General features: G+C 35.9%; 1 protein-coding gene across 2 annotated transcripts; it reads right to left on the bottom strand.

Annotated features, from left to right (window-relative positions):
- Nucleotides 1-1,170: 1,170 nt before the first annotated feature.
- LOC138810125 (hyaluronidase PH-20-like) lies at nucleotides 1,171-9,676 on the bottom strand. 2 transcript variants are annotated; one of them, XM_069997300.1, is made up of 5 exons: nucleotides 9,567-9,676; nucleotides 6,392-6,454; nucleotides 5,281-5,825; nucleotides 4,469-4,558; nucleotides 1,171-1,822 (listed from the first exon to the last, which is right to left on the bottom strand). In XM_069997300.1, exons 3-5 carry the CDS (start codon nucleotides 5,818-5,820, stop codon nucleotides 1,292-1,294), a joined length of 1,161 nt encoding a protein of 386 aa, XP_069853401.1. In that variant the 5' UTR covers nucleotides 5,821-5,825; nucleotides 6,392-6,454; nucleotides 9,567-9,676; the 3' UTR covers nucleotides 1,171-1,291. The 2 variants fall into 2 exon arrangements, with proteins under 2 accessions (XP_069853401.1, XP_069853400.1); XM_069997299.1 differs by having other exon boundaries at nucleotides 5,281-6,454.
- Between the last annotated feature and the right edge of the window lie 7,832 nt (nucleotides 9,677-17,508).

Below are 17,508 nucleotides of genomic sequence, written 5' to 3'. Positions count from 1 at the left end.
ACAAATGCTCAATTCTCCATTCCATTTATTTTTCCAATTTTCCATATTTCTTTCAATCATTTTAAGTCCTGACCACTGCTTATTCTAATGGACTTTACTATATTCTATATAAATCCCATGGATAATATCTTTCCAAATCATCATCAAACTGTTTTAACAAGACATAGCTTTGGCACTGAAATTATAACTGAAGTGATTAATAAAGTATATTAATGAGCACTGAGCCAGGAATCTCCAAGTTGTGAAAAGTAATCATGATTATTCCCATGTTTGTGGTCTTTTGGTGAGGTCCCATTGGCTTTCATATGCTGAACAAATATTTAATGGATATCTCCTAGTCCCAGATGCTGCTCATCAGCAAAGCAGACCAAATACCTATCTATCTAATAAGTATGCTAGAGGTAGGTAATGGGGAGTAAGGATGCACAGATCATATTGTGCTATGTGTGGATGTAGAAAAGTAGTGCAGATCTAAAGATCTGGAAGGTATCTTTATTATAAAATCCCAGCTGCTTAGAATGGAATACAACAGCTTTCAGCATTTGGCCATCATCTACTTGGTTCTACTCTAATATGGCATCTTTCTGGAGTTGTTCTCTCATCTTACCTGACAGCCATTTAACCTTTAAGGCAATTTACCCATCTTGTTTAGGAAACTTTGCCACCCTCAACTCCTTAGTAATGTGCCAGAACATTCTAGACTTACCATCATGTTTACAGTAGACTATGTTGCAATATCCCACACGTTTTGTCATCTTCAAAACATACTTCAATCTCACTGATCACAGGTAAAGCCCACTAACGATTAAGCATAATCTTCATAATATGTAATGCTGAGATGGCTGCATGAATGAATGCATGGATAAATCCATGCATTATCAGTACAAAAGAAGAAACTTGAAAATCAAGAGTAAAAACCATATCAGAATACTTTATGTGAGTTGTGAAGAAATTCAATTGTGCACAAAAATATACAATGGTCACTTTCTAAATTTACCTTTGTTGAAAACATAGAACAAATCTCGGAGACAAAATAACTAAAAACCACAGGTCTATAAATGAGGCAGTCTAGTACACTTGCAAGATTCCATTTTAAAAGACTGAAATTGTCACAGAGAATTCTTGATTTCTTTAAACAAATGACGAATTACTAATGAAGATGCCCTTGTACAATAACTTGACTTTATTCATTTTTCTTTTGAAATTCAAAGTGGAATCTTAATGATCAATATAGAGCTATTTTGCAAGATCAGGTCCAATGTTACTTTTCCATTTTATAGTTGCTATGAATCTATATCAAATATTTCAAATGCAGATACATAACTAAGAGGCACCCACTGAGATCTTTCCAAGGAATATGACGAGACATTGTGGCACATGACTGGGCAGATGAGTTATTGGTGTAAGTGGAATAATTCCCTGCTACCAAAGTGACAAACTGAGGTTGGGATGGCTTTTTGACAAAGGCATCTATGCAAACTCCATCAATAGCACACACATTAATAGCATGAACATTTTCTATATCAGCTCTCTGCTTGCAATTCAAGTTTGCAAAACAGCTGCACTTAAATTTCCTGGAGAATTGATGCAGGTCATGAAGTGTTGGCTTCCCATGTACTACATACTGTCCAACTTGTGGAGTTTGAATTTCAAAATTCAATGGGTTTAAGTGAAGATAATCACTCGAATTCCAGTGTTTCCTTGTACACACGCCTTGATCCTGGCATAGTACTTGACCACACATTTTGGCTGCTAGGGTGACGTTGATTAAGTAAGGATTCAATGTAGTATCCAAGTAAGTGTGTAAGTTCAGACAAGATTTCTGTACAGTGATAAGATAGTCAGAATAGTGTCAGCATAAATTAGCATAAATTAGTCCTTATACAAATAATTCACTATGAAAAGCAATAATAATAATAACTTTTTATAAATACAATAACTTTTTTTTCTTTTACCATTACTGGAGTTTAAACTCAAGGCCTTGTGCTTGCTAGGAAGAGCCCTCTCTCCTACTTAAGCCATACTCCTAGGCTGATTTTGCTTTGCTTTTCAGATAAGGTCCTGTGCTTTTGTCTCAGTCAAACCAAGATTCTTCTATTCAGCATTCCAAGAAGCTGGACTTACAGGTGTGAGCAACCATGTCTGGGTTCCTTTAACAAGCAATTTTTAAGAAAACACCGGACTTGCACACACTAAATAGAGAAAATATAAGTTTTTTTTTACTTTATCAAGCAAGATAATTTTAACTGTTTTGTGGTAACATATACAAATTTCACATGCCACTTCATATTACTGAATAACTGATTAATTTAGGTTTAACATATTCTAGCCTAAATCTTTCTCAGTAATTTATGGATTAATCTAGGGGATAAAATGGCATAGCACATATATTACAAAATATGCTCTAGAGTCCATTTGTATTCTTTGGAGTTCCAGTTCCCTTGATGACCATCTGTATGAATTTGAGGACCTTTCAAGCCTTCTTAGTTCCCAATTTTGGTGACCTTAGGAAAATCAATAAACCTAATAAGGATAATTTTGGAGCCTATCTCATTGGGTTATTTTGAGGATGAAAAGATGACGTATATAAAGGCAATTAATATAAGGCCTAAGATAAGTTAACACTTAATAAGTAAAATGACTGTAGTAAATATCTCATTTGCCAATCAAGCTCAAACACCATTGAAAAAGATTTTATATACTGGTGGCTCAAAATAAACATTCCACTGAGTATATTTCATGCTAAATGCTATATATAACCAATTATGTATACATAATGGCAGTTACATTACAGATTTGGTAGAGAATGAGTGATGAGTATATAGAAAGATCCATCCTGAGATTGTTCTAAAACCTGGACATGGCTTTTATAAAAACATTGGAAGCAGAACCATTTTCACTACAATTAACAATTCTACCTGGTGATCTGGACAAACTATTTTTGGCAGACCAAAAGAAGTGCTGATATTACATTTGACAGGCAAGGCAAGAAATTTTGTTATTTCCCAGTGAAATCAAAATCTTGTCACCTTTATTGAAGGGATGGCATTTACTCGTGGTATAATACAGGCCTCCCAAGATATCTCTAAAATAATCCTCAGGAAAATGTGATAATGTTAGCTTATATGAACAAAAGCATATGTAGATAATATTGAAGGCATGGACCCTGAGAGGGGGAGATTTTCCAGAAAATATCTGGGAGGCCTCAATCTAATTATACAAGTACCTATAAGGTTAGAAACATTTTTAGGTTTGTATACTAGATAAGAAAGAGAAGATGGAAGAAAGAAAAGATATTTGAAGTTCAAAGGGAACTTAAACTAGCATTACTAACTTTGAAGAAAGAAAAGACCCAAGAGCTAAAAAAGAGTAGGGACCTCTAGAAGATGGAAATGACCTTCAGTCAACAACCAGGCCAGTCCTGGAGCTCTCATTTCCACAAGCACACAGCACTGAAACGTCAACATCTCAAATGAGAACCGAAGATTCTTTCCTAGAAAGGAACTTAGCCTGTTTAACATTAGTCCACTAAGTCATGAAAACAATAATAAACTAATATACCACCTGTCTTCTTAGCATTCCCAAAGGCTTTTCATGGAGATGAGAATGAAATCCTACTTCTCTTAACCTGCATACAGTCTGCTATGGTAAAACCCCTCCTCCCTCTATGCAGCACTCCCAGACCCAGGCTCTTCAGTCATAACAGCTAAACAAAATCAATAGAATGGCTGAGATGACTTTGAGTGTCACTTTTTCAAGTGCTTGTAAATGTAAGAATATGCTGTTTTGGCTGAAGTACAAGGCTCAAATGATACATTTCTCTAAAGGTCTTACAATGGGAAGTCTATTTTTGACAGATGATAGAACAGGGCCCTGGGCTTTGTTCCTTATTATCCATGACACATTCATCACTAGTATTATCATCATATTATTACCATATTCATCAGAGAAGGAAAAATCAGTTCAGTCTTAGAATATACACCACACACAAACACACACACACACACATGAGTGTACACACACACGTATACGCGCACATACACATGCGCACACACAAAAAATATGCTTTATTCTTCCTTTTAGTCAAGGGACTAAGAATAAGAAATGGGAATCTGAAGAACTAGGAATAAAGACGATATGGATAAAGACAGATTAAAATAAAGACTTATCTGACATAAAATGCCATGTCAGAAAACAGAATTTTAGTCCTGGTTTTGCTACTTACAAGCCTAGAAAATTTCAGGTAATCTCACTGAATCTTGAAATACTCTGTAAACACAGGTATAATATTTTCTACCTTGCAACCTAACCTAAACAAAAGGAAGGTATTTTAATTCACTGTGCACCTAACTAGGGATGTGTTGAGCATACTACTTAACTGTTTAGAGAACATACACTCACACCTAAACATCCTTATAACTATTAAAGGTCCAAACCTTTTCATCTATTTCCTACCTATTCAACTTACCATATTTCGTGCTAAACTAAGGGTGCCCCATATAACCATTCCAGATGCACCCAGAGCAACCGTTTCACCAATTGTATTCACAAGGTCCTCCTGGCAAATGCAATAGAAAGAATTATCAGAGAATAAAATAAGCGTGCTCACCGAATAGCAATGACACCAATGCTGAGTGTGCTGATTCAACAATAGTAAGCTAAATATTTTCCACTATAAAAATAGCGAACATTGTTGCTCTGTCTTGTTTTCCTAACTGGTCCTGTGTGTAATTTCAGAGCTTCATGATAGTTAAACAGCTTCTTTACCACTTTAGCTGTACTCCCAATCCTTTTTTTCTTTTATTGTTATTATTTTTAATAGAAACTGGATTTTTCCCTAGGTCAGAATGGAGTGGATCAAGCTTTCTTCATAGCTAGGATGAAAAGCTTATTCCACCGTGCTCAGCTTTTTATTGATTGAGGTGAGGTCTCATTAACTTTTTGCTCAAGTATGCCTCAAACCTCCCTCCTACCAGTCTCAGCCTCAAGCTGAGGATTGTAGGTACCAGCAACCAAGCCTGGCATATTGTTTCAATTACTTCTGTTGAAAAGAGAGGAAAAACGAAATGGACTTACAACGTTGCTTCTACTATTTCTCCTGACTTCTTAGATATTATATTAATTATACTAAAAATAAAGATAGAATGTTGCCTTCATAAAAATGGCGTTGCACCAATGACTTTGCAACCCCGATTTCACTTCCTTCAAAATTACTCAATTGCACTAATGACTACTCGGAAAAAAACAAAACCATTTCCTGTCATAGCTCTACTTACTTACCTGAGAAAGGTATTGTAAAGTTAGATCACTAAAAACTAGGCGAGCGTAGACAAAAATCGGAAGTGGACTTCTAGCATCCCGCACCTTAGAAACCCTAATGGCTTCTTGAACGCGATTGCGGACATAGAGGACAGCTTTTGGTGATGCCTCTAATTCGCTTCTCAAATAAACGGATGGAAAGAGGGCTGTGCTTTCTTCCCACAACCAGTGGAGGGCATCATTTCTTTTCTTTTCTGTATCCGGGCACTGTCCACTGTAATTGGGTCTTTGAGGGTTATGATTGTAACAGTCTGGGAAAAGATAGAAACCCCACAAGCTGTTTGGCCGAAGTAATTTTCCCAATCTCAACGTCTCTAGCATGAATTTCTTCCCTGCCTCTTCAAATTCTTCCTTGGCTATCTCGGTGGCTTCTGTTAGGTTAAGGTCTATATTGCGCTGCTGAACCAACTCGATCGACTTGTTTTTGTAAATATTCTTAGGTGCCCAGTTTCTTTCCCAAATGGGTCTCCACTCTTCCCAATCAATGACAGCCAGGCCCATTTTGTCTGTTGGCATGTAATACAAAATGTCTCCGTTAGCTTTCGTCAAATGGTCTTGTAAAGACCCCAGCTGGGGAATTCCTCCATTGACACTATTATGTGCACTATCTATGTAAGGATAGTAGCCAAGTCTATTACTATAAAATATTGTAACACTTTGTCCTATGGCTGTTTTTCGAGGGCTTCCCGTGAAAGAGAAGAGTTTCAAGTCTAGTGGCTCATTAAACTTTCCGACACACAATTCCGTTGGGGCATTCCAGGCCCACAGGAAAGGATTATTTGGGATAAGAGGAGGTGCCCTGAAATCCTGTGTCAAGCAACATGGAATCAAAAGGTAGACCAACACTGTCTGAGATGCTCCATAGAGCTCACTGGAACTCCCGAAGAAGAGGTGTTTGAAACTTAGCATTCCCATTGCAAAGGGCAATGGCAGAGGGAAAAACAAAATAATACAAAACAAAACACGCTTATTTCTTTGTACAAATTTTGGGGTTGTCCAATATTGGATGCAGAAATGAAAGCTAGTGGAATGAGGTCACATTGATGGGCAAAGAGACCAATGGTTATGTTACATTTAAATATTGCTCTTCTTGCTCCATGTTTCAGGAAGGTTTTGCAAGTTGCATCATCCACAACTGAAAACAAAACAACAACAACAAATTACAGAATATGCTGTTACACTTTGTGGCTTTATTTAAGGTGGCAAGCTTTACTCAGTTCTAAACTTTATATGCAAGGAGCTTACTGAGATTTAGGGAGATAAAATCTTTTCCTGTGTTTCAGTTAATCAAATTGTTCTCTCTTCTTCAATAATAGTTAATTCTACTCTCATCTTCACACCATTTCTGAATCTTCAGTGAGTTGAATGTCACTGTTTTGTGAGTTGAATGTAACTATTTTTTCTTGTGTCTTTAGCAGTAGCCAATTGAGAGGAACTAAATTCAAAGTTGTACCTCTAGTTCTTCTTATTGCTTTCTTGAACGTCTCCTAGGTAGTGAGTTGCTAAACAGTGAACACAACCTCTCACACACTGTAAACTTTCCTACTTTCGTGACCCTTTCTATTGAACAGTTGCTCCAGGGTTTTGCACTTGCTAGGCAAGTACTATACCATATTCCATTCCTTCTTGTTTTTATTTGTTTGGACAGAATCTCAATAACTTTTCCTGAGCTGACTTCAAAAATACAGATTTTCTTGCACCAACCTTCCCAACATTATAGACATGCACTACTTTCACAGTTCTTTTTCCTTTTTTTTTTTTTCCACTAAGGAAGTGTGCCATACATAGTCAAGAAGTGCTTCTTGAGAAGTGCTTCTTCAAACACTACTATCATCAAAATCATACTTTCATGTTAATGAAAGTGATTTTTTTTTTCTGTTTGTCATGTGGCTTGAACTCAGGGCCTGGGCATTGTGCAAGGCCAGTGTTCTACTACTTTGAGCCATAGCTCCATTTCTAATTTGCTGGTGGTTAACTTCAGATAAGAGTCTCACAGACTTTCCTAACTGGACTGGCTTTGAACTGTGATCCTCAGATCTCAGCCTCCTGAGTAGCTAAGATTACAGGCATGAGCCACCTGCACCTGGCTCTGAAAGTGAAACATTTTGTTCTTTCATATCTTCTACTATAAGAATTGGCCCCAGATCAGTCTATTAAGATAAAGATATGAATGTTGGCCTTTTAACAGTATTTGATAAGAAAGATGTGTGGTCAATCTGACTGAAACATGGAAAACTATCAGCAAATTTTGAGGTGCAAGGGTCTGAACCAAGAACAGAAATTAAATTTTGTACTATTTAGCACTTGGTATTTGCAAGTTTTTGCTACAAGAAGGCATGTTTAAAGGTTCTCTTTCAGAAGGAACTGTTCTGCTTTAGTGGGAATAAAAACCCTGCACCATTACCTTTAACTAGATTAATAGCACCCTACTATGTGAGGTACAGTGAAAATTAAATCAGTCTTCCCATAAATACTGGGGAATCATTCTTTAAAATTCAACATGAACCACAATCACATATGGTACCAGCAACTTGTTAGGCATCCAACCCAAATTAGCCTAACCTATTCCATTTTGTAAAGGACTCCATTTGTCCACAGGAAGGTTGCTTTATGCTGTTTTGCAGGAACTGTTCATTTGAATTCAAGCAGAACCCTACATGTGTTTTGTTTGACAATGTATTTCTGCAAAGGATTGTACTAGCTGACAAACCACCACCTAGACAAAAACTTGAAAGAAATGACCACTCCAGCAACCCTGGAATAGCTAACTAAAACTAAACCTATAAAACCAAAATGTTAGCCATAACCTCAAAAGTCTGGTGTTTGGACCCTTTCCTCACTTAGAAATTAAATAACCTTTTGCATCCTTGCCTGCTCGTATGACTCCTAGTGAATTCCTTCACATCTCAGACCCTTTCTGAAGTCCTCTGACCTAATAATACTTAGTTCATAATTTGAACACAAAAATTAACTGCCATCTCCAATTATAAGTTGCAGTGAATCCAAATTGAGAGTTTTGCACAAATGTTTAAAACATCAGCCAGCATAAAAGCAAAAGCAGAAATGTTTTGTATGTTTCACATACAAAATTGTATGTGGGTTTTCAGAAAATAACAGAGCATTTGAACAGCATTATTTTTTTCTGGAAAGTGTCTTTTACTATCTTACATAATATAAACCATTTTATTTTATAAATAATTAGGCCAAATTCACACATCATAAACTTGGCTCCACAAGCGTAGTTAACAGCATTATATTATAACTATTGTTATATTATTTATTAAATACAATGGTTTGCAGTGAGACAATCTGAAAACAAATGACTATATAATGGTATCCATCAATTACCAAATGGTTTATGTACTGAATCAGAAAGCCTTTCTGTAGCTTATTTTCTTCTGATCTTTTGGCCTGTACTTATTTTCTATGAGATGTGACATATTTATAGCTATAGTAGAGATGAGAAATAAACAGACAATTGATTCTGCTTCGGCATTCACAACATTTCTGAACAACTTATTGTCCAATGTACTACTTGAACAGGTCACCAGATTTCTGGTAGTTACTAATCTACCTGACACATTTTCCCCAAGGCCCACACTGCCCTGTGAAACTCCAGCCTTTGGCCTTTCTTGGCGTGGTTATTGTCTGCATGCTTACTACATGGACAGAATGTAATCAGACTAGACATTTTGACACTATGATAATGGCAAAGTAATCAGTAACAGAGATGGCTCCTTCAGTTGGCATTTTTTATAACTGACTCCCAACTAAAAAAGTTATTTATCAGCCGAAATAAACCACTTTGGCACAAAAATTCTGTGGTACTCATAAAACTTTCTACCTTTAATCATCAGGGCAGGTGGAACATAAAATTCTAAATATAAGGAGGATTTTAGGGGAGGAAATCATCAAGAAACTAAATGACAAAAAGTACTATCTTTGGACTTTTCAAGTCTATATTATCCCAAATAGGTGATATAAATGATCATTTTAAAATAATCTTTGGTGACACCATATGTACTAGAACCTAGAAAAGTTCCATTTTCCAACCAAGTGGGCATTATAGGGATTTGTATAAAGGATTTAATGTTATGATGTCACACATAAGAACTCACAAGTATACATGGGATACATCATGACTTGAAAAAAGGTCTGTCCTCCACTGGCTGAAAAAGTCTATCAGGTCTTTAAACCAGGAGACAAAGTGTACATCAAGATTGTTAGAAGAAAGCGTGCACTGTTACCTTGCTAAGAAGGACGTTAGGAAGAACAGCTAACAATGTGTACCTCCTACATTGTAAAAAGAGAACTCTTCCTGCATTCAGGCAAAGCATACCAATCTAGGCCCAGGTTGGACTCCCAGGAAGATTGTGAGGCTGCCCCTGCAGGTGATCTCATAGTAAGGACTGGAGCATCCATTTCAACTCTAGAAGGATGACATCACAAAGCAGCCAGCTTTTCCCAAGAACACAGAGCAAGATACTTCTATCTTTTTCCCCCTTGAATTCTTTTTTCTATAAGGGGTAAAACAACAACAACAACAACAAAATATAATCGGTCTTACTCTTTCCCTTTCTGTCTCTAGATACCTTACATTAAAAGCTTGCAGAATTACAGATTATTTCATTTACGAAATCATGGCATATAAACATAGAAGACAAAACAGCATAGAAAACTTATTTGCATATTATTCCCCCTAATTGTTCTCAGGGGTGAAGACGTTAGACACAAGTTATAGGATTTGTGACTTTATTTATTTATTTATTTATTGGGGGGTCTGGTCATGGGACCTGAACTCTGGGCCTGGGCGCTGTCCCTCAGCTCTTCAGCTCAAGGCTAGTGCTCTACCACTTGAGCCACAGCGCCACTTCCAGCTTTTTTCTTTTTGCTTATGTGGTGCTGAGGAATTGAACCCAGGGCCTCAGGCATGCAAGGCAAGCACTCTACCACTGAGCCACCTTCCCAGCCCCGGATTTGTGACTTTAAAAAGGCGACTTTTCACTTTAGTATCACTACAAAAATCTTGGAAGATGTCAATTAGAAGTTAATAGTTTAATGTCTGCCAGGAGCCTGCTTGCAATCTTAGCCTTGAAAGACTTGAACCAAGAATGTCACGTTCTCAGGGCCAGCATGGGCAATATAGTGAGCTACTACCTCAACAGCTCCAAAAATTATCTTCTATTCTGTTTCAAAATCATCACTCTCAGGATTAACAACTTCCTATTAAGAAGGAGTTTATGCAATCAGTATTGGAAAATACTACTTGAATCATATGGGACAAAATGTCTCATTTATACCTTTAAACAAAAGAGTGACATTATTGATAAGGTGAGACTAACCATTTTATTGAACTGCCCTGTTAACACTGTTGAGAGACAAGTTTAATAGAACATTCAGTATTGTACTCAGATTTGATCTTTCCCGTGTATTAGTTCTCCCTCAAACTTACTAACTATAAACTAGTCTCTTCAGAAACCAATTCAGACTTTATTTTGAAAAACATAGTAAAACTTTAGAACACACTACCTCAAAAATCTGTCACTTTGAGCCGGGCGCTGGTGGCTCACGCCTGTAATCCTAGCTACTCAGGAGGCTGAGATCTGAGGATCGCGGTTCAAAGCCAGCCCGGGCAGGAGAGACCGTGAGACTCCTATCTCCAATAAACCACCAGAAAACCGGAAGTGGCGCTGTAGCTCAAGTGGTAGAGCACTCGCCTTGAGCTGAAGAGCTGAGGGACAGCGCTCAGGCCCAGAGTTCAAGCCCCACGACCGACAAAAAAAAAAAAAAATCTGTCACTTTGATGTATTGGTTATTTTGAGATAAAGATTGTTAGGGAACAACAGATCTAGGAAGGGCTCTTCAACTTCCCAAAGTATCAAACTTTTCATGATTTGGAAATCTCACTGTATGAAGAAAACAAGATACCACTGGAGACATGGACTGGACTCAAACATGAGTCAGCACAAATAAACCCACAGAAATATCCCAACCTTCCAATGGTTTCTTTCATGCTTCTTAGTAACTTTCACCCATATGACTATTCCTAGACTCAAGTTCAAACGCCTCTTTGATAGTCACTTCTTCACAAGTCACTATTTTTTATTTAAAAATATGAAAAGCCTTGGTCCTAATTTCTTCTTTGGGTTTTCATTTTCTTATGAAGGTTTTCGTGTATCTATTTATATTATATTAAAAATATTTATTTGATTTTCTCCTGTCTACCTGTCTTTGGTCAATTCAATCCATAGCTTCCAGTACAGAACTTAAGAGCATACAAGTAGTTCTGCTTCCTCCATCAAATCTGTCACTTAGGAAGTACCCAATAATTGTAAGTTGCTCCTATTGTTATGATTAATTTTGTCCCTTGCCCACACCCTATTCTGTATGTAAGGCATTACGTGCACAGGAATAAAAGACACAACGCCCAAGCTCATTAATGATTCATACAGTTGCTAGCATTAAATCTACTCTAGGAAATTAAAAAGTAACTAATCTACATAATCTATACATGTAGACAAATTGTCTGGTAGAAAAAAACAGAAAATTTATATTACTTGGGAAGTAGATCTGGTGATGGTTCCGTATCTTGGATCTTAGGAACCATACTGTGCTTCTGAAAGCAACCAAAGTGAAGAAGAAATTTATGAGCTAGGACTCACTTAAGTTTTTGTGGTCATGGCATTAATTTAGCTGGCTGCATCTTCATAAGTTCAATGAGAAAATGTCCTATTCAAGGTTAGATTTCCACTCAGCCTTCAGCCCACTTGAAATATACTTTTCAGCTGTCAATATGATTGTAGTTTAAGATTGTAGATTGGATTAGTGGAATGAATGACACTTAAGAAGGTGACATATTAAACAAATTGTGGTAAAACATACTGATATAGAAGCCAGATGTTTTTACACTATTTAATGGTTGTATATTATTCTAGCTAATCATCTGGTTATGCTTCTGTTTCATAAAAGAGGAAGGAGAACAGTTATCAAAAATCTAAGAAGTCACAGGACTTATTTCTCCATATTAAATTCAGAACCACTTATTTGGCTGTTAACATGTTCGTTATGTCTATAAGCTATGACATTATCAATAACCATTATCATTATTGTTGATTATTAAAACATAATACATTTAGCATATAGCTCTATCATAATGAAGTAAAAAAGAAAAATTAACTACATCTTGCTGCCATTATAAAGATGATTAATAGATCTCTCTGCCCCTCTCTATAACTTCATAAAAATCCGAGGACATTTACCCTTATAGATGAGAAGGCCAGGCAGTTTTCTTTGTCTCCTCACCAACAAAGCAGGAGCCTTCTATGATTCTCACCTGAGACAAGAGAAACAGGAACAGTGCTAAAGCAACAGGTGAGTAAAAATTTGGGCTAGTTAATGACAGGATGGGAGTGTCCCTGAGCATTCCCAACTAGAAAAGGACAGAGGGAGAGGAAGGAACTTCAGGAGGACCTGAGATAGCAACTGTGGAAATGTCCAGGAATATTACAAGGATTGGAGACTCTTCTACTTCAGAAGTTTTGGAGAGTTTGAACCGAGGCTGAAAAAATAATATTCTATGAAAAGAGATCCAAAAAAAAAAACAAAAAGAAAAAAGGAAACAGCATTTTTTTAGTTGGTATTGTTGTTTTTGTTTTCTTTTCCTATTGTCTTGTTTGTTTGTATTTGGGACAATAAGGGAGGACCCAGAAAAGGTGAAATAAGGGTGAACAAATACAACTCACTAGACACTATGTAGAAAATGAACTGTATGTCTTGTGGGTGGAGATGGGAGAGAAAAACCAGGAGAGAGTGATGGAAAAGGACACATGGTTCAAAAAGACTTTTACTCATTACTCATTACCTGATTCATATAACTGCAACCCCTCTGTATATCAACGCTACAATAACAATTAAAAAATAAAGCAACTTCAATCTGGTTAGAAGAAAAGATATTAAAACTACTCGTTTTATTAAACATAAATACACACACACACACACACACACACACACACACATATGCTCACACACTACAACCCCAGCAAAAGGAGATAGCAAAATATCTTCAAAGGGTTAAATAGAAACTTCGAATGTACATGCTCAATTATAAATATAATTATAGGGCAGTGACTATACTAGAGGTTGAATCTAATTAGTACTTTAGTTGCTTAGTAAATGTTTATTTATAGTTGATTAAAAAATATATTCTTGTTATTCATTTGTGTATGACCTGTTTGCTTTTAATGCTTAGGGTTCATTAGCTACAGTTTAAAAAATCCAAGCAATAAGTAACATAAATACTCTAAACTACTTGAATCAGGAATGAGCATTTTTATAATTTTAAATATTAATAAAATACGGCAATTCATTCATTAAAATGTTTTGAAACACTGTAAATAATAAAGCAAGTCCTAATAAATCTTTCAGATCAGGCAATCTCTGATAACAAACTCATCTAAGAATATAAACTTCAGGGAAAAAAATCAATGGACTTGTCCACCAAGCCAAAGCTAGAGAACCCAGTTCTAGTTGCTTCCCTAGTGAATTAATCACTGTCACTGCAGAGCCAAACATATGAAACAAACCCAGGATATTCTGCAGAGAAGTCTGAATATTTTAACTTTCTTGTTATATTTTAAGGTTGATGGAAACATTTCTGCTTGTGTAATTACTCATCATAATTTGTTGGTAGAATCAATTCACTAAAATAAAAAAAAGAAAGAAAGCTCATCGTCTAAATATCTTTAAAGGTATGAATTATTTTTAGATCTCAGTACAGTGTTATTTCCTTTGAAACCTCTGATTGTTTTGAATTTAGAGAACTTTAACCAAGTGGTTGCTTTGATTCTTAATTTTTACTGACCAATGTTTTTGATCATTGATTTCCAAAGGATTAAAGATTAGCTCAAGTTTGATGTTTTGAATGTATTTACTCAACTTCAGTTAAGAAATTGGAAGCACTCTATCCATATTTCTAACTTTTTACATCATTGGACCTTTAGCTTAGACTGAGAACTTACTTAAATTAAGACCAATATCAGAGGTAAATGTACTTATAGCAATCTTTTATCTCCTAGTTTTCGTATAGTACTGTCTTACTTGGCCAATGACAATTGAATTTCAGGTATGTTATTTAACTTTCTCAGGCACAAACAAAATGAAGAATTAATGTGACCTGGAAAGTTTTGTGACATAAAATTTTGTGATATAAAACACAATGAGAAAAGCAGATAGAGGGCCTCTACTTGACTTTAGACTCTGCCCTAAATCTGAGGAGTTGAATGGTCACTGTTTCATATTTTTTCTTTCCTCCTGCTTTCTTCTTTTCTCTCTCTTCCTCTCCCCCTCTCCCTGCCAATTTTTATATGTTGAAACAAACTTGTATTAAAATTAAACACATGGAATAATCCCTTATGAATGAAATATCTACAGATGCCAATTTGTTTTACCTCATGATAGTCAAATTGTGCATCCTTTAAAATTGGATTTCAGACAATATTTACTCCATTTGTGAAGACTTGAAGGGCCTCAGTTCAGCAGTTCAAATGAGGAAAATAAATCAGTTGGTAAGAACAGATGGGGCTTCAGTTCAAGATACCTGCTTTGTCAAAATGCTGGTTGAATGATGTGAGATAATTGTGGCTAGATTAAAGGATTTTTTAAAAAAGCTTAAAATTTAAGGAAGAGGAAAACACTTGAAAATGACCAATTCACAGCTCAGCCAATCCAGAATGAATAACCCAAATCAGAAATTGGGCTAAAGTAGAACTGCTTTAGTAACTTTGATATCTTTCAGCCTAGATGTCTATACTCCAGAACAATCTTTCCAACAAGTGAGCCAAGACATAAGTTATTCTCAGAAAGAACAAAGGTCATTCCCTACCCCTGCCCACTTCCATACTCCGAGTCATGACCAAATTGGAGAATTTCAACTGAAAAAATTTTCTCATATATGTGCTTACCAGGGCTGGTAATTAAGCCCAGAGGCAAGTCTTACAGGTTGGAAGAACCATCTCCCATGTCATGTGAGGTTGAAAGCAACCGAAATCTCCTAAAGACATCCCATTAAGCATTCCTTGTTATAATTAGGAACACCCAGACAACAGACTTATAAAGGGCTTAGTATCAATTATTTTAATTTAGAGTCACCTGCTTGGTAATGTCTTTCTAAGTTTTGTATTCAAGGAGGCATATATACTTGGGAAAGAAAAATATATTAAATATGGACATGAGCAATAATGAGCATCATGTCTCTACATAATTATTTACATACTTAGTTATAAGGTGGTTATTTGAAAGACCTTGACATAAGCAGAAATTTAAATGAACTTTAACTTAAGACTCAGTTTTCTACGTGGTTAAAAGCTTGACAAGATCATGAGTGCACAATTATTTCAATAAAATAAAATTACCTCTTTTAAACCAGTTTTAGGAGGGAAACAGTATTATTGAGAATTAAGTATTAGTTTTATATTGTTGTATTAAAACTTGACTTTAGAAAATTCTTGAGATAGCCTTAATAAAATTATTGAATTTAGACAACAAATTGTGTCATTCATTTGAAAGGCAAAGTTCAACAAAATAAACATAAGGAAGCAGGTGCTTGAAAGGGGTAGAATGAGGTCAGGGGGAGATAGGCATATGAATATAAAGGAGTAGAGGAAAAGAATGCAGTAAATAATTCAATGTATATCCTACTAAATTAAGAAAAGTTAGGAAAGCGGTAGGTAGGGGAAAGAAGGATGAGAATATTGTACAGGGTGACATTGATCAAGATGCATTGTATTGATACTCTACTTTGTTAAATGGCAATTCTGTCATATAATCACTTAAAAATAACAAAATAAAAAATTTTCAGAAGAAAAGCAAATTTAGAAAGTTTCTCTATGCAATGACAATGAATAAAAATGCATTTGGTAGCAGCAGACACATATTTAGCAGTTACTTGCAATTATATTTATGACTGAATAAAAATGATTAATAGGGGACTGAGAAGGTGGCTCCGTGGTAGAATGCTTGCCTTGCATGCATGAGGCCCTGGGTTTGATTCCTCGGCACCACATGAGCAGAAAAAGCTGGAAGTGGCGCTGTGGCTCAAGTGGTAGAACACTAGCCTTGAGGTAAAGAGCTGAGGGACAGCGCCCAGGTCCAGGGTTCAGGCTCCAGGATGGACAAAAGAAAAAAAATGATTAATATCCTTGGTTTAAGTAAGCAAACTGTAAGGTTCCATTTGTAAAAATTCATTTAAGCAGCCAAGACAGGAATTTGAGTTTTGCAATATTAACTTTTTTTCTTTAGTCCAAAATGTGTTAACTCCCAAATGCTGACAATTTAGTTAAATCTGATTGGGATAAGCTAATTAAAAAAATAAAGAAAGCAGGTTAATGTATAATAATTATATTAACTGCATAAAACAGTGGGAAATTCATCCTAACAATAGTCACACAACCATAAGTTTTAAATCAAGCATTCCAAGACTGTTGTGTTCATTGAAAAAGTTCAATGTGAGAATCATTACTTTGTAATCATTAACCTGTTGATTTTTTTTAACTGGCAAGCTCAAATGAAATTTTTGCCTAGTGCTTGTCACACTAATGTACAAAAATAATACCCATAAGTGAATACATTCATTTTGAGTACTCTCAAATCTTTCAGCCATAGGTTAACTGTTGAAAGTGATCTGAAAATTGTCATAGTACCCCAATTCCATTACAACAGACAGGGACTCACTCTCTAGCATCTTCCCTCTGGAGGAGGTCATCACAATTATTTTTCAAAAGGTTTTCAAATAGAATAATACATGTTATGCACAACATGTAAGTTAAAAAAACTAATGAGAAATATTTTTTTCTTCTTGCTTGTATCCTGGAAGGCTCAAGCAATTTAAGTGGTTCTCTTAAATTGGGATGCACTTCCTTTAATCAATAGAAGCCCAGGGCATAAAATAAAACAAGATAAACACAACTTTTCTTCTACCTGGACCTTAATCAGCAACACAACAACATATCTGAAGAGATCAAAAGGTTTTCCCGCCAGGTAAAGAGAAGAGTGGACGTGTCTGTCTAAAAAGTTTGAGGAGTAGAAGCTCCAATTGGGATGTTTACAGAGGAAAGGAAATAAAGAGAAAACTAAGTTCCCAGAAAATGTATCCAAGACAGGACAGTATCTACTGGAACTCCATGTAGTATTAAA

The sequence above is a fragment of the Dipodomys merriami genome, unplaced genomic scaffold, assembly GCF_024711535.1.
Source record: "Dipodomys merriami isolate MVZ:Mamm:240054 unplaced genomic scaffold, mDipMer1.0.p SCAF_5, whole genome shotgun sequence".
In the NCBI taxonomy this organism is placed as follows: Eukaryota; Metazoa; Chordata; class Mammalia; order Rodentia; family Heteromyidae; genus Dipodomys; species Dipodomys merriami.
Note: the sequence above shows the minus strand (reverse complement) of the source record. Positions and strands in the feature narration are given on the sequence as shown.